We start from the raw sequence: 24408 nt of genomic DNA, 5'->3' as shown, positions 1-24408 counted from the left end.
CCAGTGTTATAAATGTTTAAGAAGACTGATGTTTTTAGCTTGTCGAACAAAGATTATATAACTTTTTTCCAGTCTTATTGAAATTAATGTCCAGACGATAAATGAGGTTCAAATGTTGCTTGGTGATAAACGTCAAGTCAAGATAAGTCAGCCAAGTCTGATGAAATTACAATAGGAGATCAAATATGAAAAACTCACAATTTTGTATTCTTTTCTAGGGATAGGTATTATTTATGAAATAATGAAGCCACAAACTTTTCTTAGTCTTCCTTGCTTTATCTATGCAATATACAGTAACCCATATGATGGTTACAAATGGTCCCATAAAGTGAAATTTGCTTGCTTTTATGTAAATGAAGTGTTGTATGCGGTCAACGTGCAATTTTCCATTTAGAACTAAGTTGCATACTCATAAGGCTATCGATTTTTGAAGTTCAGATTTACGTATAAATAACTAATATAAATAATATTTTCATATCTGGTTCATGCACATATATTCTTGTGATTTGTGGACATTCACTCTTCAGGTGATTGTTGAAATTTACTTGTTGTACAGTATGTGATAGATTTTAAAATTTGTGAAAAATGTAAGAATGTGAAAGCCATTTGCATTTCCAAGCAAACACAATCTATGTAAGGAAGACACTACTTTATTTGAATTAAAAGTATAATTTTGTGTTCTCATGTCATTTAATATTGGATTGCATTTGTCTTATGTTATTCATTTGCCTTGGTATTATTCAAGATTTTTTTTTATTTGTCACACATATGGAGAGCATATGACCAGCAGTGAAATGAATCAGGATTCTTCAGCCTGGAAAACTGTCCTGTCTTTGCTCTACATAAAACATAAAAATTTTTCCAAGAGTTTTGTTTTTGTTTGGACAAATGTACATAAATCTTTTTGATTTGTGTAAAACCAATAAAAATAGCTACAACTGTTTATTTTTTTTTCCCTGTCATATTAAAATTTCAGAAATTATAATTTCAGAAATAAATTTAAAATATTCAGATTATGGTTAAATGTAATGCTTATTTGCTGGCATTGCGGATGGATAAAGAAGACTGATGTTTGACAAAAGTATTTTCATTTCTGGTTCATGCACATATATTCTTGTGACAGCTTTGAAATAAAACAGCGCAGAGATTTGTGGACATTCACTCTTCAGGCGACTGTTGAGATCTACTTGTTATATGTGACAGATTTTAAAATTTGTAAAAAAAAGACTGTGCAAGCCATTTAAAGGAAATATAATCAATTTGTATACTATGTAAGTAACACTTCTTTTAGAATTACAAGTATAATTTTGTGTTCTCATTTCATTTAATATTGGTTTGCATTTGTCTTGTGTTATTTAGTTGCTTGGGTATTGTGTTGTACAGAATGACTCACTGTGATGTATGTATTATAATGACCTGTTAATGCTTTATATTTAATATCGAAATGTTCCAATTATTAGAATTGTGTGGAATTACACAATGTTTGAAAATATTTATACTTTTTCCATACATTCTAATTTCCAGTTCACTTCTCTTCCTCTTGATCACAGCTGCTTTATTCTCTACATATATTTCTTGAGTTTTTTGAACTGAGAAGACAGACACAGAGAAGATGAATAACTCTACAGTGAACTTCACATCTGAAGCATCTACAAACTCCACGACTCAAGCATTTTGGTTAGTGAACAGACTGGACATTTTTCTGTACAGCATCAATTTACTGTTCGGTTTTCCAATACACTCCTATGTTATATGGCTCATCATCACAGGAACAGGAAGTGGAGTTGCATCAGGATTCTTCAGCCTCAATCTCTCTTTTTCAGAGATTGGTAACTGTGTGAATAGTTTGGTGTGCATAGTTCGTAGCTGTTTTTGGTTTTCATACCTCGAAACATTAACATGGTTTTTATTAGGACTAGGCATTGCTGGTCGTCCTCTGTTTCAGTGTCTGATGTGTGTTGAGCGTTACCTGGCAGTGGTTCATCCTGTCACCTTTCTGAAGTACAAACCTCTCAGATATAGAGTGATCTGCTGCACTGTGGTCTGGATAATCACTCTTGGCTCTTGCTTGGGTTGTATGTTTACTGTAATCTTACAAACCATTATATTTTTGTGGTTCTACTCGATTCAGTTTGTACTCTTCCTCTCCATCCAGTTGTTTTGTCTTGTTGCTGTTCTCAGAGCTCTGAAGCAGTCAGGACCAGGAGAGAGAGGGAGAAAGAGAGGGGAGGAAAACCACATGAAGAGAAGAGCATTTTGTCTCATTCTAATAACTACTATGACCATGATTATTTCTTATGTTCCATTTACTATAACAGGATTCTCTTGCATTCACACTCAACAGTTTACTGAGGAACTTTTTTCTTTTGGTTTTATTTGTTATATGCTGGCTGGTTTTGTTCATCCTATTCTTTATCTGCATCGGACTGGTAAACTCTTCTGTTTTTGCTCTCCATAAAACATTTAATTGTTCCATCTTAACAAGTTAAATAACAGAACATTATACAGGTATATAGCAGCAGTGCTTTTTTCCATTTACATTTTTTCTCAATCGATTTGACACGTTTCTCCAAAGTAATGTAATTGCTCTCAAAACAGTTAGTACAGCCATTTAAACACATGCTTATCTTAACCACAGTTAAACTTTACAGCAAAATGAAGCACTGCATTTTTTTTTCTTGTAATGCATTTATTAAAAGTAAATATTAGCATCAAAACTATAGGTGTGTTTTCTATTGATTATTATAAAACATATAGAGCTACAGATGCACAAATACACTGATGAAATTACAGTTCTCTTCAACAGGGATATATATAGTGCTATAGTACATATACAGTATGTATGTATATATATATATATATATATATATATATATATATATATATATATATAAGAACAGAAAGTGGTTTTGTGATGTGTAAAAGTGTTTGATAAAATTGCATTTTTTGACATGTAAAAAATGAATCCAAGAAAAAATATTAATTTAAGAGGCGATGTGAGTAAACACATAATACATTTTTTACTGGAGAAAAAGCACTTATCCAACAACTACCACCCAAGTGGAAAAAAAAAAAAAATGAATTGCCCCTTTAAACTTACAACCTGGTCATGCCACCTTTAATAACTGCCCAACTGTACAGTGTAAAAAAAAAAAAAAAAAAAAAATACAAAAACAAAAACCCTTACCACAGTGAGTGATGTTATGTTTGTAAAAATGTATGTATTTATTTATTTTATATCAAAATAAGATTATGTAACAATATATACAAACACAAGTACATTTGTCAGTCTTATATTAATTGTCAGTTGACAAATGTTATTCAAATGTTGCTTGGTAAACAATTTCAATCGTAATGTGAAATATGACAAGGAAATTTACTATTGATTAGATAATTAAGTCTTTTTTTATCAGTCTTTTTTTGTTCCCTGGTTGTATTCAGGGCATTATCTGACATTATATGGTTTTAAAAATGGTCATTTACTGCATAAATGTAAATGAAGTGTTGTAAGTATACTTCTCTATATGGAACCACTTTTTTTAATATTATTTTAAATAAATGAAATATTATGATATTTTTAAGTCATAGAATATTGGACTGTGTTTCTCTCATGTTATTGTTATTTGGGTGTAGTGCAGAATGACAACATTGCATATAAATCTTAGAATGTAATTCTGGAATGTTTCTATTACTTGGAATTATGTGGAATTACACGCCCATGGACCATTGGCTGGATGTCTGATGTATACGGCACACAAAACTGGAAACACTTCGGGAGTTTTGAAGTCGTCATCAGATTGGTTGATTAACAAAGGATTTCCTGGAGACGTTTGTGTCACATTCTTTAACATTGCACCTGGAAACAAAGGTGCCGTGACACAAAACCCCTTCATGTTAGAAGAAAGCTGTCATGTTTACAACTGTGGCAATGAGCGCTTAGCAGGATCAACAAAATGCTGGATTTTCATTTTTATGTGAAATATTTAAATTTCGCAGCACAGAATCTTTAAAATACATCAATTTACGTCCAACGCTCTGTAATTGAGGAGACATTACCGCGCCCCTAAACATGATTGGTTGCTTTATCAGTCAGTCATATGGCTCTGAATATATATATATATATATATATATATATAATTATATATATAAAAATTTTTTTTTTGTATATTATTATTTCCAATACTTATTTGATTTTTTATTATCAGTGTCTTGCAATGTTTGTGCCATGGAAGCTTCTGTCACCAAAACAAATTCCTCATGTGTAAACATACAATAAATCTTATGAATCTTATTCTGATTTTGTTCACCTTGTTTTTTTATCTGCACCTGACTGGAAATCTATCCTGCCTCTGTTCCTAAAAAGACATGCTAATAAATTTATTACAAAATCAAATAACTAATCTTTTTATATACTTATTAATAGTTGTATTAACAGTAGAACATATTGTTATGTAAATGTATTTAATAGATGAGGAGAAACAGTCTCAAAGTGGTACTGAGCTTCAGAAAAACCCAAGGCCCCAAACAACAAACAAAATCAATTTTAAATATAAATCAATATAATCACCCTAACAATAAATAAATAAGTAAAATAAAAATACAAAGAACTTTACCTAACTTTTAACAAAAACAGAGAGAACAAATTTAAAAAAAAAAGGGAGGGCTCTTCTACATTGACCATGCATTATGTATGAATCAGAATTAACAAACGCTAGCAAAAATCTTTGGTCTGCCAGCTGACGGGGAATCTGGAACAGTGCAACCAGTGCAATTTTTTTTATTTTTTTTTATTTTTTTTTTTTAGGTTTTGACTTAAGAATCTTATGAAAAAAGATTACAACATTAAGATGATAGACTGATATGAACACAGACCACAGTAGCTGAGATGAGAAACACCTGAAGGTCTTTGAATGTTATGTGCTTTATACAGTATATATAATTTCATTTCTGTAGTTAAGTTGGTCCACATAAACAAATGCACACAGTTTCTCACTTGTATTCAAATGTTTTAATCCATTTGAATAAACACTCATCAATCATTTTGAATTCCATGAATGTTGCATATGTTTGCATATGTTTTGTTTTATGTGACATTGTATATGAAGCTGTGCACATTTATCCTTGTGACAGCTATAAAGTGAGACTACAAAAACAGCACAGACTATCATTTACACCCCACATAGACTGATACCTGACATTCACTCTTCAGGTGACAAGCTTGTCCTTTTTGATTGATTTTTTTGTTTGTTTTCCATTTATTAATATGGTGAGTTAGATGAATTAGCTAAAATGAGTCCAAATTGTATTGTTTCATGAGGCACTACAAAAATAGTAAAAAAAAAAAAAAAAAAATTATAATATTTGAATTGTTCATGACTTCTGGCTAAGAAATACACTACATTTGCTTTATATTAATGAATAGAATCATATATCATTTTAAAGTTAAATAATTTGGTGCCATTTTGGTAAGTTTTGTGTAGAATTGATGATTGTTATATATGTGTTATATAATTGTCAACTAACATTTCCTAGACATGAAAGCAATGTAATATTGTAGAAGTTTGATAATATGGATTTAAAATATGAGCTGTGTGCAACTGGGAACTGAGATGAAGCCTAAAGAAAAAGTTACATATTAATTTGTTTCTGCTTTTTGTTTGAAATAAATCCTCTTCTCTCTTCCAGTAGATCACTGTTGCAACCTGAAACATCTACAACTCATTCTTTTGGACTAGTGGACATTCTGGAAATGTGTGTATGTGGTTTTAGTTTCCTGGTTGGTCTTCCAATACACTCCCATGTTTTATGGCTCATTGTCACAGGAACAGAAAGTGGAGTTGCATCTGTATTCTTCAAACTGAATCTGTCTATTTGTGAGATTGGTATCTGTGTGGAAAGTTTGATTTTTTTACTTTCTTTTTGTTTTTTTTTAGTCTCACAAAATTAAAATGTTTTTAATAGGACTAGCAGTCACTGGTCGTCCTCTGTTTCAGAGTCTGATCAGTGTTGAGCGTTACCTGACAATGGTTCATCCTGTAACCTTTCTGAAGTTCAAACCTCTCAGATATAGAGTGATCTGCTCTGCTTTTAACCTCCTGATTTTCACTTAAATATTTGCATAGCTGATGTCCTATATGTGATGTTTACAAAGCAAAATCATTCACACATTGGCTTGTGACAGCTGTGAAGTGACTATATATAACAGCAGTGAGCTTTATGTCAAATCAGAGAGACTGAACATTCACTCTTCAGGTGACACACTCTTTTCAGTTTGATTAATTGTCGTTGTCTCATATAACAAATTCATTGTGGTTAAGTAATGCATTGCAAAGGGTAAGGGTTGGGTTAACATGCTAGAAGGATTTGTTAAGTTAAATTATTTTTATTATATTAAATTATTTAGAGGATTGCCACATAGATTATTTAATTGAACATAAAATGAAATAACACACAGATACTGTATAAATCTTACAGTGGATCTGACAGTCTAACAAATTTGCATCAGAGGTTATAAATGTGTTGCACCTGCATAGGCCAGTGTTATAAATGTTTAAGAAGACTGATGTTTTTAGCTTGTCGAACAAAGATTATATAACTTTTTTCCAGTCTTATTATTGAAATTAATGTCCAGACAATAAATGAGGTTCAAATGTTGCTTGGTGATAAACGTCAAGTCAAGATAGGTCAGCCAAGTCTGATATAAATTACAATAGGAGATCAAATATGAAAACTCACAATTTTGTATTCTTTTCTAGGGATAGGTATTATTTATGAAATAATGAAGCCACAAACTTTTCTTAGTCTTCCTTGCTTTATCTATGCAATATACAGTAACCCATATGATGGTTACAAATGGTCCCATACAAGTGAAAATTTGCTTGCTTTTATGTAAATGAAGTGTGTATGCGGTTCAACGTGCAATTTTCCATTTAGAACTAAGTTGCATAATCATCAAGGCTATCGATTTTTGAAGTTCGGATTTACGTATAAATAACTAATATCTAAATAATATTTTCATATCTGGTTCATGCACATATATTCTTGTGATTTGTGGACATTCACTCTTCAGGTGATTGTTGAAATTTACTTGTTGTACAGTATGTGATAGATTTTAAAATTTGTGAAAAAATGTAATGAAAGGAAAGAATGTGAGAAGCCATTTGCATTTCCAAGCAAAACACAATCTATGTAAGGAAAGACACTACTTTATTTGAATTAAAAGTATAATTTTGTGTTCTCATGTCATTTAATATTGGATTGCATTTGTCTTATGTTATTCATTTGCCTTGGTATTATTCAAGATTTTTTTTTTATTTGTCACACACATGGTTATATGGAGAGCATATGACCAGCATTGAAATGAATCAGGATTCTTCAGCCTGGAAAACTGTCCTGTCTTTGCTCTCCATAAAACATAAAAAATGTTCCAAGAGTTTTGTTTGTTTTGTTTGGACAAATGGTACATAAATCTTTGTGATTTGTGTAAAACCAATAAAAATAGCTACAACTGTTTATTTTTTCCCCCTGTCATATTAAAATTTCAGAAATTATAATTTCAGAAATATATTTAAAATATTCAGATTATGGTTATATGTAATGCTTATTTGCCGGCATTGCTGATGGATAAAGAAGACTGATGTTTGTCAAACAAAAGTATTTTCATTTCTGGTTCATGCACATATATTCTTGTGACAGCTATAAAATAAAACAGCGCAGAGATTTGTGGACATTTCACGTCTTCAGGCGCGACTGTTGAGATCTACTTGTTGTTATATGTGACAGATTCCCAGACAGATTTTAAAATTGGTAAAAAAAAGACTGTGCAAGCCATTTAAAGGAAATATAATCAATTTGTATACTATGTAAGTAACACTTCTTTTAGAATTACAAGTATAATTATTTGTTATTTTTTTTTTTATTGTTTTGCATTTGTCTTGTGTTATTTAGTTGCTTGGGTATTGTGTTGTACAGAATGACTCACTGTGATGTATGTATTATAATGACCTGTTAATGCTTTATATTTAATATCGAAATGTTCCAATTATTAGAATTGTGTGGAATTACACAATGTTTGAAAATATTATACTTTTTCCATACATTCTAATTTCCAGTTCACTTCTCTTCCTCTTGATCACAGCTGCTTTATTTTCTACATATATTTCTTCCAGTTTTTTGAACTGAGAAGACAGACACAGAGAAGATGAATAACCTCTACAGTGAAACTTCACATCTGAAGCATCTACAAACTCCATGACTCAAGCATTTTGGTTAGTGAACAGACTGGACATTTTTCTGTACAGCATCAATTTACTGTTCGGTTTTCCAATACACTCCTATGTTATATGGCTCATCATCACAGGAACAGGAAGTGGAGTTGCATCAGGATTCTTCAGCCTCAATCTCTCTTTTTCAGAGATTGGTAACTGTGTGAATAGTTTGGTGTGCATAGTTCGTAGCTGTTTTTGGTTTTCATACCTCGAAACATTAACATGGTTTTTATTAGGACTAGGCATTGCTGGTCGTCCTCTGTTTCAGTGTCTGATCTGTGTTGAGCGTTACCTGGCAGTGGTTCATCCTTTCACCTTTCTGAAGTACAAACCTCTCAGATACAGAGTGATCTGCTGCACTGTGGTCTGGATAATCACTCTTGGCTCTTGCTTGTGTTGTATGTTTACTGTAATCTTACAAACCATTATATTTTTGTGGTTCTACTCGATTCAGTTTGTAATCTTCCTCTCCATCCAGTTGTTTTGTCTTGTGGCTGTTCTCAGAGCTCTGAAGCAGTCAGGACCAGGAGAGAGAGGGAGAAAGAGGAGAGGGGAGGAAAACCACATGAAGAGAAGAGCATTTTGTCTCATTCTAATAACTACTATGACCATGATTATTTCTTATGTTCCACACTGTAAAAAAAAAAATCGTAAAATAACGGTAAAAAGTCTGGCAGCAAAGTTGCCAACCACTTACCGTCAAATTACAGTAAACAACCTTAAATTATTTTACAGAAAAATGATTTGTTTTTTGAAAACGGATATTTACCGTAAACAATTTTCTGTATTTTTACAGTCAAACCTGCTGTAGAAAGAACAAAAAAAAAATCTCATAAAAAAATCTCGGTTGAATGTTCAAACGAATGTATATAAATCTGTATAAAAACTTAAAAATATTGCAGAAATACCTTAAAATTACATAATTAAAACAAAGACTTCTGTATTAATACAGTATTTTTTGATATATTTTTAAGATAATCCAATCCTTCTACAAGAACTCCCTCGTCAAAGTAAAGACTTTTCTATGTAAAACAGCCACATAGAAAATGTTGTATAATTACCTTCAGATACCTGTTAATTTAAAGCCCAATACCAGTATATTGATCGATATTAAACTTTTAAACAATTTTATGATATAGAAAGCAATCTCGGCCATAGTTTCTAAATACTTTTAATAAATTACATCTAATTTAACGTTCTTTATGACATATCTAGTAAGATCAGTAATTCCATATATTGTTAAAGTATATGGTTTCTATCCTGTACAAAACTAAAACCACGTATCTTGTATAACAATATGTACAGTACTTAATTTAAAGTAACCTCTGCTATTTTTACCCCGATTAGTCATGTATAGTTTTGCTTTATTATATGCACAGTGACATTATTTGACTATTACTAACAAGCCTTGTTAACATACGGTAGTTTACTTTTCATTAATCAAATATTTTCTACATACTTTTTTACCAAGAATCTTGACAATATCACCAGTTTCGGGGTTTACTTGACATATAAACATTATTTGACAGTAATAACACCAGGTATAACAAGCTACAGGGGCTCCATATTTCTACATACATATTAACCTTTTAAATACGGGGGGTTTACTTATATAAACATTATTTGACAGTAATTACACAAGTAACTCTCCTCCATAAATACCTATTACTAAATACGGGGGTCACCTTTACTACCATTTTAAAATTACGTGTTTATTTCTTAATACGATCTAAACATATGGTATTGTGACACTATAATTATACAAGTAACTCTCCAATATTTCTAAATTGATCTAACCAATTACCATGTTTTTAAAATCCAGTAACGGTAGTTTACTTTATATAAACACAATTTGACAGTAATTACACTGGAGTAACTCTCCAAATTTCTAAATACTTCTTATGATTAGTGACATACATTTAAGAATACGGTTAGTTTACTTTATAATATAAACATTATTTGACAGTAATTACAAGTAATTCTCCAATATTTCTAAATACTATTACCATTTAAATACGGTAGTTTACTTTATATAAACATTCGCGTTGACAGTAATTACCAAGTAACTCTCCAATATTTCTATCAATACTATTACCATTTAAAATACGGGGGGGTTTACTTTAGAATAAATATTATTGCGACAGTAATAACAAGCAAACCTCTCCAATATTTATCACACACTTTTAAAACCATTTACGGTACAGGGGATTACCTTTATATCAAACCATTATTTGTAGTAATTACAAAGCAACCCTCCAATATTTCTACATTATTTGTACCTTTAATGTATGTGGCTTTAAGACCTTATAAAAACGGCTTTTTATTATGGTAATTATAAGCAAACTTCCCAATATATCTATTATATCTACATACGTTTACCATTAATATACCCCGGGGTTTACCTTATATACACCATATACTTGACAGTAATTACAAAAACACATCTCCAATAACTTTACATGCTTTTACCATTAATGTACAAAGGGTTTACTTTAAACAACATATTATAGTGATTAAAGGCAACTATCCAATAAAACTATAATACTTTACATCAATGTAATGAGGTATAACTTTATATATAAACAGTTGCTTTATACTAATTCAAATCAACTTTCCAATATATCACACATGACATTTACTCAATGTATGGCAGTTCACTTTTATATAAAAACATTAATGCGACAGTATCAATTATACTAAGCAATCGTTCTCCCAATATCGTGTCCAAAATACACATGTTTATTTATGGTAACAATATTTGATAGCAATTACAAGCAAACTGCCCTCCAATATATGTACATACTTTTTCCATTACGGCATGGGGTTTAACTTTATATAACCACGGGTTTCACAGTAATAATAAGCAACTCCGATATACTCCGATATATACAGACCACTATCCTGAACATATTTGCATGTGACAAGCAACTCCAATATTCTACAACTAATAGGCTAAAGCATTATTTGACAGCAATTAATACAAGCCAACATTCCAGTTTATGTCCACACATTCCGTATTAGTATATGGTGTTTTGAATGTACAAAAACCGGGGAAGGGTCTATGTTTAAGCGCATTTGCATCAACAGCTTTTTCACCTAAATACATACAATTTTTCTGACATTTTACAGCAATGTCCCATCCTTTCATTGCAGAATCCCCATTTGAGATGTATATTTCCCCTCGAAGAAAAATGTTAAGTCATGGTGAGTGATTCCTTTCAGAGTGAACACAGTGAAGTCTGACTGCAGTAGATGTGAAAGTTTGAATAAAAGTGATGTTAATTCAGCCAGCGCCACATAACTGTATTTACTTCCTATTTTCGGTCGAAGTCCACAGTAGTCAATTGTCGAGTTCTCCACTGTTGCTTAGTTACTTATGATCACGCGCGTGACTCGACAATAGGACTTCTGTGTACTTCGACAGGAAGTAAATACAGGTATGTGCTAGGGCTGGGCGATATATCTAACGAATATATGATCATGCGCATCTAGTCAGTAAATCTGGTTCCGTGATTACCGCTAAATCGCCATCACCTGCTTTCAAATGGAGCGGGCATTTAATAGACAGAGCCGTAGATCACTGACAAGCTACGCAATATCGCATTTCATTATCCCAGATGTATCGCCTTCGATAATCAACGCGATATTGCGTACCTTGTCAGTGAACTACGGCTCTGTCTATTAAATGCCGCTCCATTTGAAAGCAGGGTGATGGCGATTTAGCGGTAATCACGGAACCAGATTTTACTGACTAGATGCGCATGATCATATCGTTAGATATATCTCCCAGCCCTAATATGTGCACTGGCTGAATTAACATCACTTTTATTCATATCTTTCACATCTACTGCAGTCAGATTCACCGTGTTTACTCTGAAAGGAATCACTCACATGGCTGGGCACTTGTAATGACACATCAAGGATGTTAAGAGGCTAAAAGCAGGTTTAAAACTTGCCCCATTTAAGTCAACAGGGTGCACATTTTTTAAAAAGAGGATAACACAGTGTAGGCAACACCAATTTTTTGTCGTTGTTTTCTCTGTACTGACTGACAGCACTCCAAATTTACAAAAAAAATGAGCTCAATGTTAAAATTGACCGGAGTTCTCCTTTAACAAGCGGCTCCAGATTTTACACGTGATAACATCACGGTTTGAGTCTTCTCTAGTTTGTGGCTTTTGGGAGAGAGTAGCTCATGTTCACAACAGAATAAGGATAAATGCCCAAAAAGTTTATGGGGTTAGATTTCGGTCACAATTCTGCGTGCGCAAGATCACATTTTGAGCATGCGAATGGGCATTGTCGCACGTGTGTGAACCGAGTTTTGCGGAGAAATATCTGTCTCTCAGATAATAAAATATTTCGAGCGTAAAAAAATCAATTTTGCTTTTAAAATAAGTATTTGGATGTGTGCAGATGTTCTCTTTCGCATGTGCAAAGTTTCACTTTCTTGTTCTTGCTCCTCTCATACCAGCCCTGAGTGCTCTCTAAGCGCAGACGGCTCGCTTGCTCAACACAACCCAGCGTTACAATATGCCATAATTCCAGCCAATCAGAGTTGAGGCTGCTAAATTGTGATTGGCTGGCTTGACAATTGATCACAAGACTCCCTGCATCACCGACCGTGGGAAGAGGAAAAATACATGGTGGGAAGATGTTTGTTTAATTTGTTTTAAAAGGGTTAGTTAACCCAAAAATGAAAATTCTGTCAGTAATTACTCACCCTCATGTTGTTCCAACCCCGTAAGACCTTCGTTCATCTTCGGAACACAAATTAAGATATTTTTGATCAAATCTGAGAGCTGGATCACTCCACCATAGACTTCTATAGACGTTATAACTTGCTGGCCCAGAAAATGTATTAAAGCCATCTTTAATATTTTCCAAGTGACTACAGTGGCTCAATCTTAAGTTTATAAAGCGACGAGAATACTTTTTGTGCAGAAAAAGTAAAAAAATAACGACTTTATTCCACTATTCATTTCCTTCTCTCTGGGCCTCGAGTGTTTTCACGTAGTGCGAAAACGCAGCACGTCTGTGTTGTACGTCACACGCACCACACACATGACCAGCGTCGGCCAATAGTGAGCCTACGTGTGACGTACAACACAGACGCGCTGCGCTATCACACTACGTGAAAAGACTCGAGGCCCAGAGAGAAGGAAATGAATAGTGGAATAAAGTTTTTTTTTTTTTTTTTTTTTTTGTGCACAAAAAGTATTCTTGTCGCTTTATAAACTTAAGATTGAGCCACTGTAGTCACTTGGACTATATTAATGATGTATTTAATACATTTTCTGGGCCAGCAAGTTATAACGTCTATAGAAGTCTATGGTGGAGTGATCCAGCTCTCAGATTTAATCAAAAATATCTTAATTTGTGTTCCGAAGTTGAACGAAGGTCTTACGGGGTTGGAACAACATGAGGGTGAGTAATTACTGACAGAATTACTAACCCTTTAATGGCTTGAACACTTCAATTTAAGTTCAAATGTCAAATCAAATCGTACTATTACTGTACATAATGGCATGTCCCAGTGTTTCCTACACCTCAAGTGGTAGTTCTAACTCCTTTCTGAACTTCAAGTTATTTAATTAACATTAATGAAATATGAATGTGACCGAGCTGGGGTCTCAAATGTTACACATTTTCAGAAATGAAGATGGACAGACTTTTCCCCTTTTAATGAGATAAGTGTGTAAAAAACGGTACGGTCACTCGCATCAGAATCAGAATAAAAAAAAGCCATCAAATATAGGCCTACGTAGAAATGCAATGTAATAACGTTAAAATAATAATCTACTTCATATCCTTGGAATTATTTAGACAAAAACATTCACTGCAGAGATGTTCTATAAAAACAACTATCGTACAAAAATATATACTGTATTTTCTTATATACTATTTAGGATGGATAGTGTGCACATTGGGATGCAGGCTTGTTCCCCTCAATTTGATCTGACATCTGAAAAATACAGCAGTGATGTGGATATTAATCATTTTAAAATGTGCGCTTTATGTGGGTCTTTTCCAGGAGTATGACGCGTTGATGAAGTATTAGACATGTATTTGATATTTGTTTTAGTTAAATTAAATGTTATATTAATTAAAGGTGCTCTAAGTGATGTCACACGTTTTTTAGGCCAAAACATCTTTTGTCACATCCTGGAAACATCTCCTCACTATCCGCTAGCTGCCTGTCCCCTGAACACACTGTAAAAAAAACACGGTCTCTCTAGACACCACAGGCTCCACAAACATTTTACAAGAAAACAAACTGGGCACACCCGCACCACGAAACATAACAACCTGTTACAGCCAATAACCGACAAGAAAGATTTGGGGGTGGGGTTTGGGGGGCTTAGTGCACGGATGAGGAGGAGTGTGGTTAGTGTGAAGGTCTGTGTTTTGTTTGACAACAATTCGAACGTCAACAAGAAGTTACGACTCCCGGCATTGCTTAGAGCACCTTTAAGTATCTGTCTTTACATTCTGAGTAATGCTGAAACGTTTTAACTTAAATCAAGAGACAGCTGTATGTGGGTCGCAGGTGTGTGTGTCGCATTGAACAGTACGTCGCGGCAGTTGTGTGTGGCCTTGCTATGCTGACCAGCAGCATTGAGGGGTACTATCTCTGGGTATGATCTGCAATGGAAAATGGAGCACGGCCAGAGCAGGTACTGGTAATAGAAAATGCACATAGGCTTAAAACACGGTCAAGTCCTTCAGTCAAAAACAATAGAAGCTAAGTTCTTTCCAGTTACAAACAAACAAGTTCATATATAATCAGTATTAATATACAGATGTGAATGTTCATTTGGCAGATTGATATTCACCCACATCCTTTCAGAATTCCAACAATGGCTATGATCCTCTGTAGTGACTCTCACCAGGCCTTGTCCTGAAAAATAGATAAGATGTATCATGCTTGTAAAAATTCCTACACATCAACAGTGGCCACATTGTTTTGTTTTCATCAGCAGAGAAGAGCCATTAGGTTGCCGCTTAACAATAATTGCAGTTTGGAACTTGAATGAAAATTGAGCATGAACAAACTTTGCCTCTATTACTGCTTCTAATGCAGGAACATTAAGGGGTTAAAATTTCTTAAAAGGGGTTCAAGCTGCTGTGTAAATGTGATCAACAAAATCTTAAAACCACTTGTAAAACTGACTGTAATCAAGTGTGATTTTTGGCACAAACCTTTGGCAAGAGACTGAGTTTAATTATTCTGACTCGCAGTACAATTATTGAATTTAGAGATGGGTCATGATTTTCGAATTTTCATTCATTGTCAAATGGAACAGTTTGTTATTATTGCAGAGTTTATAAAGTAAATTAAAGAGTAGAATAGTGTAAATAATCTTCACATGTATTAAGCTGGAACCAACAAATGTTTTACATGAGGAATTACTATTATCAAAATAGTTATCCCTTTAAGTATTGATGGCATGCACTTCTGTCCATACAAACTCCGCTGTTCTGCGCTCTAGTCAGAGATTACTCCAGGAACACTTTAATAGGCCAAGAAGAAGCAAATAAATGTATTAAGTATAATGAGGTTAGGTTCCTTCGACTGTCCATCCTATTAAAAATGGCCAAAAGAGTATTGTATTTCGCCAGATTTAATAGTGTAAACTATATTGTATATTCAAGCATGAATGAGAACCGTTTCGAGAAAACAAATACAGCAAAAGCACTTCTGTCAATGAATATTCGAATGTCAAATTTTCAAATCGAATACCAACCCACTGAACGAATATTCTAGTCCAGCCCTATCTACAATATTCAATAATGACAGTAAAGTAGACCATTCTAGGTCAATTTACTGCAGTAATCCCTCTCTCAACCAGTAGAAAATGCATTGAACACCTGACTATGCATGGAAAAAAAAAAAAAAGTCATAAACCGGAAAAACCGGCATATTTTTTTAAAAAACCGCCGAGAACTAATTCAGCGACTTACTTGTCAAACACTCACCCAGAAGTTGTTGAAGTAAGTTAACTAGTCCAATCTGTCAAAAACTATGGATAAGGAGGACATGAAAGTTCATGTTAAATTGTTATTTTCACTCACGATGAGTCTGGTTCACTATAAAGGAGAACAAACTTAGTCAGCTGAGAAAGTTAAAATCCAGGCATGTGTATAACTAGGAGGTAACGTTACGTTACGCGCAGGTTACAGGTAAAGTATTTACGTTACCAGTAATTTAACGTTACTTTAATGGTAGGAGCAACGTAGAGTTATAAAGTTTCCTAGATTAATAGTATTTGTATCAAACTAACGTTAATGTTAACTGACTGAATGTGCCACTGCTAACGTTAAGTTAAAAACAAACTGCCACTGAGAAAAGTCTTTGTCAGGTCCTAACTTAACATTACGTTAACTAAGTTAAACCATAGACTGTATAAAACAAGGTTCCAACCTGCAATAGTCTTTTATTTAACGTTAACTTAACTGTTACTTGTTTGCAAGAGGCAACAGTAACTTGTAAGATGTAACGTTAAGTTAACAGCTAACGTTATTAAATTAATGTTAGTCAACCACAGGTATTTAACGTTAATGTTATGATGGCTGATGCATGTTTCACATTCAGGGCTAACGTTAATAACGTTTTAACTTTATTAGGACCGGCATAATGTTACATTTGCTAAAGCTAGACAGACTTTTATAAGGGTTAATACATAACATAACGTTACAAACTGCGAGTTTTAATGTTAGCCCTGCTGACTCGACATAATGTTAACTTACATATTATGTAAATTGTAAAATGTATTTAAAAAAAAGCTGCCGCACTTAACAAGCACTTTTGACATTGTGAGGAAACATATAAATATATATATTATTTATATGAAATTGATTTAAATTTTTTTGAACGTTTGCCATTATTTCATTCACACAACATGAACTGAGTAATGTCACCTTTGAGACTGTTAGTTATTACATGATTAAAAATGTAAACATACACTTAAAGCATGGCAATCCCATCAGAAATGTGTATCATAGCAAGGGAAGCACAAAAAAAAAGCCAATTGGTACACACCAAAATCAAATAACCCTAACCCCATCAAATAATTTTACCTGCAGCCGCATTTATTCTATTATGACACGTCTGAGGGTCTTTCCCTTAATGGTGTCCAGTGATTAAAGAAAGGACTGATGAAGGTGACATGAATCTCCCCTTTCAGTGCGCCACTTCAGCAGAAGAAAGACAAAAGGACAGAAAGTTACTCAGATTTTCTATCAGTAACATTATGAAAAAATCATACTTAATTACTACCCTAGTGTAGGTTTTCGAACAGTATGTGGGTAAAATTGACTTACGTTGGTGAATCATGGGTCTTTCTGTTGGGTGTTCTCCCCCGATAAAAATCTTATTACAAAGCTTGATCTAAAAAAAAAAGTATAAAACAAATATCTTTTCAGTATCGTTATCAGTGTTTGAAGAGGTTATGTAAACATACTTCTAAAGAATAAATGACGGTTTTATCACTTTACACATTCCCACGCTTTTTTTACCTCTCATGCGTTTGAGTTTTAAACTAACGTTAGCTGACAACATAAACAGGTTAACTTACCAACAACAAAACACAGCAATGTCAGATGGTACTAACACATGAAATACGTGCTAATATCGCTACGCTAATAGTGAAGCAGTACAAAAACACACACAGAGATAACTTATTTATCTTACGAGGCTGCAGTAACGGTAAAATGACAGTTAAGTTACCCGTGTCCCTAAACGTTAATGTTAGACTGTTAAGGACTGAAAAATGTTTTCTTACCTGATATCGCCAGTATTTACAGACCACGTACGACCCCTTCCTCTGTTCACATTCCAGCTTTTGATCTTCATTGTCATATCAACTAAAATTCGCTCAAAATTAAGAATTCAGACCGTTCAACAGGCAGATATAAAATAACTCCAGGGTCTAAACTGACCGAGTAATCGCAACGCAAAGCAGCTGTTCCGACCATAGACGTAAAAGAAATGGGGACACAGCGACCCCATTGGAACTCAATTGAGACAAGTGAAGCCTTGGTTTTTTTAGCGATTTTTAGAACTTCCGTTTCTGACGCGCAGACTCAAACTAAGCTTGATGACGTACAGCAACCTGTCCTGACAGATGATAAATCTTCTAGTAGCTGTGCGTGCAAACTGCCATCGTTAATCTTGCAGAGACGGCGAGCTTGAGCGGGGGGTTCTTTGGCGCTGAGTGAGCAGGAGTAAGTATCTCTGATTAATTATTTTGTATAGTATTTTAAAAAATGTAACGCCAGTACGCCATATCTCTCTGACGTCTCCCCGATTGCCTGCGAGCTTCTCCTCTTGTCTGTAAGGGTAAATTCTCTACCGTGCGACAGAGAGTCGAGTGGTTATAACGCAATCGTTAGCCTATTTTTACAAAAACTGTTTCTACGGGGCCATAATGTAACATAGAAGGTAATGGAGCCCTTTATACATTGTAGTGTATCTTTAGAAATAAATAATGGAAAAATGGAGTCTTTAAACGCCTCAGATGTAAAGTTATTCGCTGTCAAAGTGACGCAAAAATGAATGGGAGTCAATATGCTAACGCAAGTGAAGTTCTGCTACAAGATGGCGGCACGCGGCCGACTTCAACTTCCGGTCGACTTCCTTGCCCCCTGGTTCCGACCGAGATTAACGGACATATTTTCAAATTTAAAATAGGCGCGCAGAGCCGCGCACATTCTCATTGGATAGTTTCCTGTAAAACAGACAGATTAACCAATCATGCTCAAAGTAAAACGGCGAAACAACCAATAACAAAAGCAATAGTTTGCGCGTGTTAACACAGCTGTGTATTAAGTTTTATTTGCAGTCTGTATTATTATTTAATTAATTGGTCAAATGGCATGACAGTGTATGAATACAAATGTAATAATGCAATGTAAACTGTTAGGCAAGCGGACAAAATTGTAAATTCACACAAAAATCACATAAGGCAAAAGGGTTTCTGCTGCACTGCTCTCTTGAGGGTTAAACTATTATTGTTAATAATGATAATAATTATATTTTAAACATATACATTGAAGAGCTGTTATGATCAAAAAATCATTAAATGCTAATTAATTATCATAATAATACGTTAAAAGGCAGAAACACTTCTAAATCAGCGTTGAATTTTTTACAAGATCTGTACGTCAACATAATGTTTTCAATAACATACAACATAAATATCTATATTTATGTTGTATGTTGTTGAAAACATTATGTTATTTCAACGTACAGATCTTGTAAAAAATTCAACGTTGATTTAGAAGTGTTTTTGTTAACCTTTTTCAACCATGATGTAGCATTAAATGTTATTTCAACATTGTTTCAACGTTGAAACAACAACTGAAATTATTTCAATCATATTTCAACGTTGAAGGTAGGTCACGTGCCGGCTGGGTAAATATATTAAATTACCTTTAGTGATATCTAAAGCACAGAGACTAGAAAAACAATTACGATGTTTGTTTACACGGTGTGTGTAATGTTTCAACCATTTTAATGTCTACAATTCCTTCACCCCCAGTTTTACCAAAGCTCAACTTTATGCTACAAGAGCCTTAGTTGAACTGTTGAGCCCCAGAATAAATTCCTAGTCTTTCACACATTGCTCACCTATTGTAAATTAAAAATATATAGCGCCCCATTGTAAAGCTTTATTCATAGTGTGGCTGTTTGTTCCCATCAACCGAGGCCTAATGATTTCACTGCAGTGAGGTGAGGGCCCTTGAATTTTGTTGAATATAGACTGATTTTGTGTCTTAATGCTTCAACGTTTTTAAAAGTGGACATGTGTCAATATAGTCTATGGTCAATACGATAACAGAAAAAACACTGTCAGGGCAGCATTTTCAAACAGACAAAAAGGACAATGTCCTTAAAAGCCAAGCCAAAAGAGGACATATCAGTACACAAGATTCAAGAGTCCTTTCACACCAACATGCAGACAGGCATTAGGAGGTTAGTGTCCAGCATTCTTGAGCCTGGTTGTCTTGCGGAAAAAAAAAACTGTCCCAAAGCATGATGATCAGAGATTTGAGGCTGCAGCACCACTTGCCAGACAGCAGCAGCTGAAACAGTCCACGGGTGGGGGCTGAAAATGTTGCCACTCAATTTTTTTTCTCTGCCACTTAATGAAATTTTTACAGAACACTTCAGAATTGTAAAAACTGAGTAAGCGCCTGACAGTAGAAACACTGGATATATGATGCATAAACAATCAATAACTATTCTTGATTTAAGAATTTTATATTAAACTTAAGCTGTGCAATTATTTCCTGTACAATAACTGTATATTTAGTTACACTGCAACAATACCTCCTGCTGTATTCATCCATCTTTCAAGGCAATATTTTAGATCTGTGTCTGTAGTATAACACACAGTAATTATTGTTCAATTTTTATTTACAGCATATCTGCATGAAAGGTAGCCTACATAGCTGTTTTTTTATTTTTATTTTATGTATATATTTTTTTATCTATCACTCTTGTATCTGCACTTGTTGAATCTTAAGCTGAAGTGGCCAGCAAAGTTTATCTTTGCTTCTGAAAAATAATATTTCTTAATTGTATCTTTCTGCATTGGTGGCAGGGGACTTGGAAGTTTTAAATTTTACCCTGTATCTTTTGATAGGTGTGAGGTGCTAAATTTCATTCCCTGTCTGCATGCCATGTAACTGACATCAGAAGCCAGGGTTGATAAGACACTACAGACACCAGCAAAGTAGGTACTACGGGAAAAGAGCCCCAGGCCAGCATCTGTAATAGACTTTGGGGCTCATGGGCCCATGGACCTCCGTGAAAGTGGGATGAAGATCGCAAGATGGCCATTAATGACTGAAGTCAAAGACTTCTAACATGTCAGGGTAGTGCAAGCTTGTTTTACTCCATTCAGGCTGTCTGGCTCTCTGGCTGTCTCTGTTCTAAATGCCCTCTGTGTACTGGTATTGTCATTCTGTCTTTAGGCTATGTTAGGGGAGTGGGCCTATGCATGATTTGAACTGGCTGCATTGTACTTTTGCCAAATCATTCCTCTGACCAAAACATGATGATCATATAGTGGGATGTTGTACAATTCTAAACATTCACTGATGAGTTTATCACACAGACTTGGGCATGTGCACCATGCAAAATGTGAACAGATTTTGGACTAAAACAGATACATCAAAATCAATGTTTTCTCTGCCACCACTTTTTAGGTGAAAAGGTGAAAGGATTTTCATTTATAAAAAAAAATAATAATAATCTTTGGGCAAAAAAAAAAAAAACTTTGTTAGGTTAGCAAATGCTGTTATGCTATTTTTTCATTTTTTTTTTTAAAGGTTAAGGTACAATATCAAGAGCCAGCCCTGATTGGGCTGCTTGATTTTCAAATTAAAAAGAACGTCCAGTTGCTAAACAGGGTATATGTTTTCTTTCGGCGGAGACGAAGTCATAGCACGTAACAGGGCAGTAAAATCAGCAGTGTAATATTTGCAGTGTTAAAAGTTATTAATTCCCAAAGATTTGAATTTAACAATCCACAGTGTTAAACAGTACTCGTGTTCAGTGTTGTTATATGGTGTAATTTCACTTTTACACTAAAAGTGCGAAATAAAAGACCCGCCGAATTGTCTGGACTCCGCCCTCCAGTGACTGCTGCTGCTCGCGAAGCGACAACGCCATCTTTTCTTCGATCGCGACCGAGACGGTAAGCTGGACTGCTTTTCTCTTGATAAAAGTACACTGGGAAAACCTTTTTTGTTGATAATTTAACTCGAAATATGATTTGGTGGTGAACACATTTAGAAATTACTAACCGCGAGTGTTTTGTCAGGTTCAGTGTTAAGTTCGTTCGTTAATTTATGTTATAACGTTATATGCTTTACGCTTCTTTTCTTTTATTTTTAGTTGGTCGACACGTCCTCTCGCCTCTGTTCCCTCCTTGGCCTGGGGTTACTGCGAGTCTGGCGCTGAAGACTGAAGCTGCTAACGTTATATTCGGTAGGTTTTCTACTAAAATGAGAGAATTCATCAAATGGTAAATGCATTTGTTTTTGAAAGCATTGAGTGCGGCATTTCGCTGTTTCCATGCTTTGAAACGGTAATAGTGTGAGTGTTAAACATTACACGCTAACATCTTTTTTGTGACGCACAACACCGTATAGAAGTGTCCGTCTCGTCGCTGCAGATGTGCAGTCTTTCTGCAGACAGAGCTGCTATAAGGAGTAACATTTACCAAAAATTTGATTGACGTTATCTAATGCAAAAGTCTGAAATTAGAGCACGTTTAAAAACTTCTATTCGCTACTGTCTTGCGTTGCTTGTTCTCAGAGCTGAATATCATGTCTATCGTGTCGTCATATCTGCGTCAAGACACAAACGCGCTTCCGTGAAGTGTTTCTTATGATGAGTAACGTTTCGTTTATGCAAGTACTCGTGAAAGTACGGCGCAGCCCCGCGCGTCACTTGTTGGAGGAGAATAAACATACAATCCGTCCCGTCAGTTTGTAAACCGTACTCACGAATTCTTAAACCGTTCCCTCGGTTTAACAAAAAGTGTCGGTTTATAAACTGACAGGACGGATTGTATGGTTTTCTCCTACAGGTGACGTGCGGGGCTGCGTATGAATGTGAGTTTAGTGGGTAGGTGAAGCTGTAAATCTTCAGTTGTGTTTCAAAGATAACAAAAGTCTTGGCTGAGTAAACTGATGAACTTTTCATTTTTTTAACGAATCCTGTAATAAAAGTATATGGCCATATGTGTCACCCGAGATGCTTGCTAATGTCAGGTTGTGAACAGAGCCACTGTGTGACTACACAATCAACTTAGCAGAATGGTTCCTGAGAGAGATGTTGTCATTAATTGTTTTTCTTTTCTTTTTTTTTTCAAGAAGCCTCAGAAGACCTTCAAGGATCCAGTTGACCTCTGAATCAGCTGGTAAGAAGTATGAAACAGATTGTCTAAGTTTAGGCTATATTTCAGAATAAGAATATCTATATTCATGTTGTATCTATATTCTGTGTTCATGCATTTTTTGCTGAATTTGTCATATCTGTTATTTAGAATGGGACAGTTATATTGCTTCAATTGGTCTCCTACTTCATTTGATTCCACCTTCATTACAAGGCTGCAAGGGATCTGGAAAAATGTCATCCTGTCAAGCTGAAAAACATCTTCAAAAAGGTACATTTGGACATTTCTGTCAATACCTATTGTCTGCCTAAAAATATTGCCAAATGGGTTGTATATGAAAAACACATTTAAATATAAAAAAAAAAAAAAACAGTTGGAGAGCTGACCTTGAGTGGTTACTTTTGTCTTTTTATCTGCAGGCACTAACAAGAACAGCTTGATTGCAGAGAAGAGTCCACACAGCCATACACGCTCACTGATGGGACAGTGAGGAACATCATTCATGGATGCTACACAACTCAAATCTACACGTCATATTTGGTTCATGTCTAGGTAAATTTGATGATTTTGTGTTTTATTAATTACTTTGTTTCTGTGCAACACTTAATGAATGTGACTGACTAATTAACCTCTACACATCTGGTATATGCTTTAAAGTTGCCACTTTGCCCGTTTGTTCAATAAATGTTGAAATGTATACATCTGTCTGAAGACTTTCCTGATTTTATGTCTATCCTTTTACATTAACTTTATTTTTATCATAATTAACATTTTATCTTTTTTGTTTGCACTGAAAAGAGGACATTATTAATTACGCTTAAAACAACAGCAGAGGTGTTAAATACCCCATAGTGTAAAATTTGAACAGCAATAGCATGTGTAACACTTTACACTTGGAGTGTAATTTTTCTAGACATTGTTTAAAATGAAATGTAAAATGTGAAAATGAAAAGGATTTAATTACACACTGAATTAAAATCAGAATTTGTTATATATATATATATATATATATATATATATATATATATATATATATATATATATATATATATATATATATATATATATATATATATATATATATATACTACCTTTAGAAATAAACTGCAAATTACAAGCTAAATACAAAACTTAGTTCTAGAATTTGCATTCAGAGATAGTTTGACAGCAATTCCAACACAGCACATATGAGACCAAATTGAAAAAGCTGAAATGAACCTATGTATGTA

General features: G+C 34.3%; 1 protein-coding gene and 2 long non-coding RNA genes across 4 annotated transcripts; 2 read left to right on the top strand and 1 right to left on the bottom strand.

Moving 5' to 3' along the window:
* Nucleotides 1-1418: 1418 nt before the first annotated feature.
* Nucleotides 1419-2458, top strand: LOC122134734 (chemokine XC receptor 1-like). Its single transcript, XM_042711419.1, has one exon. It carries the CDS (start codon nt 1613-1615, stop codon nt 2456-2458), a length of 846 nt encoding a protein of 281 aa, XP_042567353.1. The 5' UTR covers nt 1419-1612.
* Nucleotides 2459-14671: 12213 nt separating this feature from the next.
* Nucleotides 14672-18152, bottom strand: LOC109112566. The gene is made up of 4 exons (XR_006162904.1): nt 18053-18152; nt 17592-17658; nt 17349-17462; nt 14672-15168 (listed from the first exon to the last, which is right to left on the bottom strand). It is a non-coding gene; the product is annotated as an uncharacterized LOC109112566 (long non-coding RNA).
* Nucleotides 18153-21961: 3809 nt separating this feature from the next.
* Nucleotides 21962-24129, top strand: LOC109086106. 2 transcript variants are annotated; one of them, XR_006162903.1, is made up of 5 exons: nt 21962-21973; nt 22174-22266; nt 23157-23210; nt 23330-23449; nt 23599-24129. It is a non-coding gene; the product is annotated as an uncharacterized LOC109086106 (long non-coding RNA). The 2 variants fall into 2 exon arrangements; XR_006162902.1 differs by lacking the exon at nt 21962-21973 and having other exon boundaries at nt 22031-22266.
* The last annotated feature ends 279 nt before the right edge of the window (nt 24130-24408 follow it).

Source organism: Cyprinus carpio, chromosome A21 (genome assembly GCF_018340385.1).
Source record: "Cyprinus carpio isolate SPL01 chromosome A21, ASM1834038v1, whole genome shotgun sequence".
Lineage (NCBI taxonomy): Eukaryota > Metazoa > Chordata > Actinopteri > Cypriniformes > Cyprinidae > Cyprinus > Cyprinus carpio.
The sequence above is the reverse complement of the archived record's forward strand: the minus strand, read 5'-3'. Positions and strand labels throughout refer to the sequence as shown.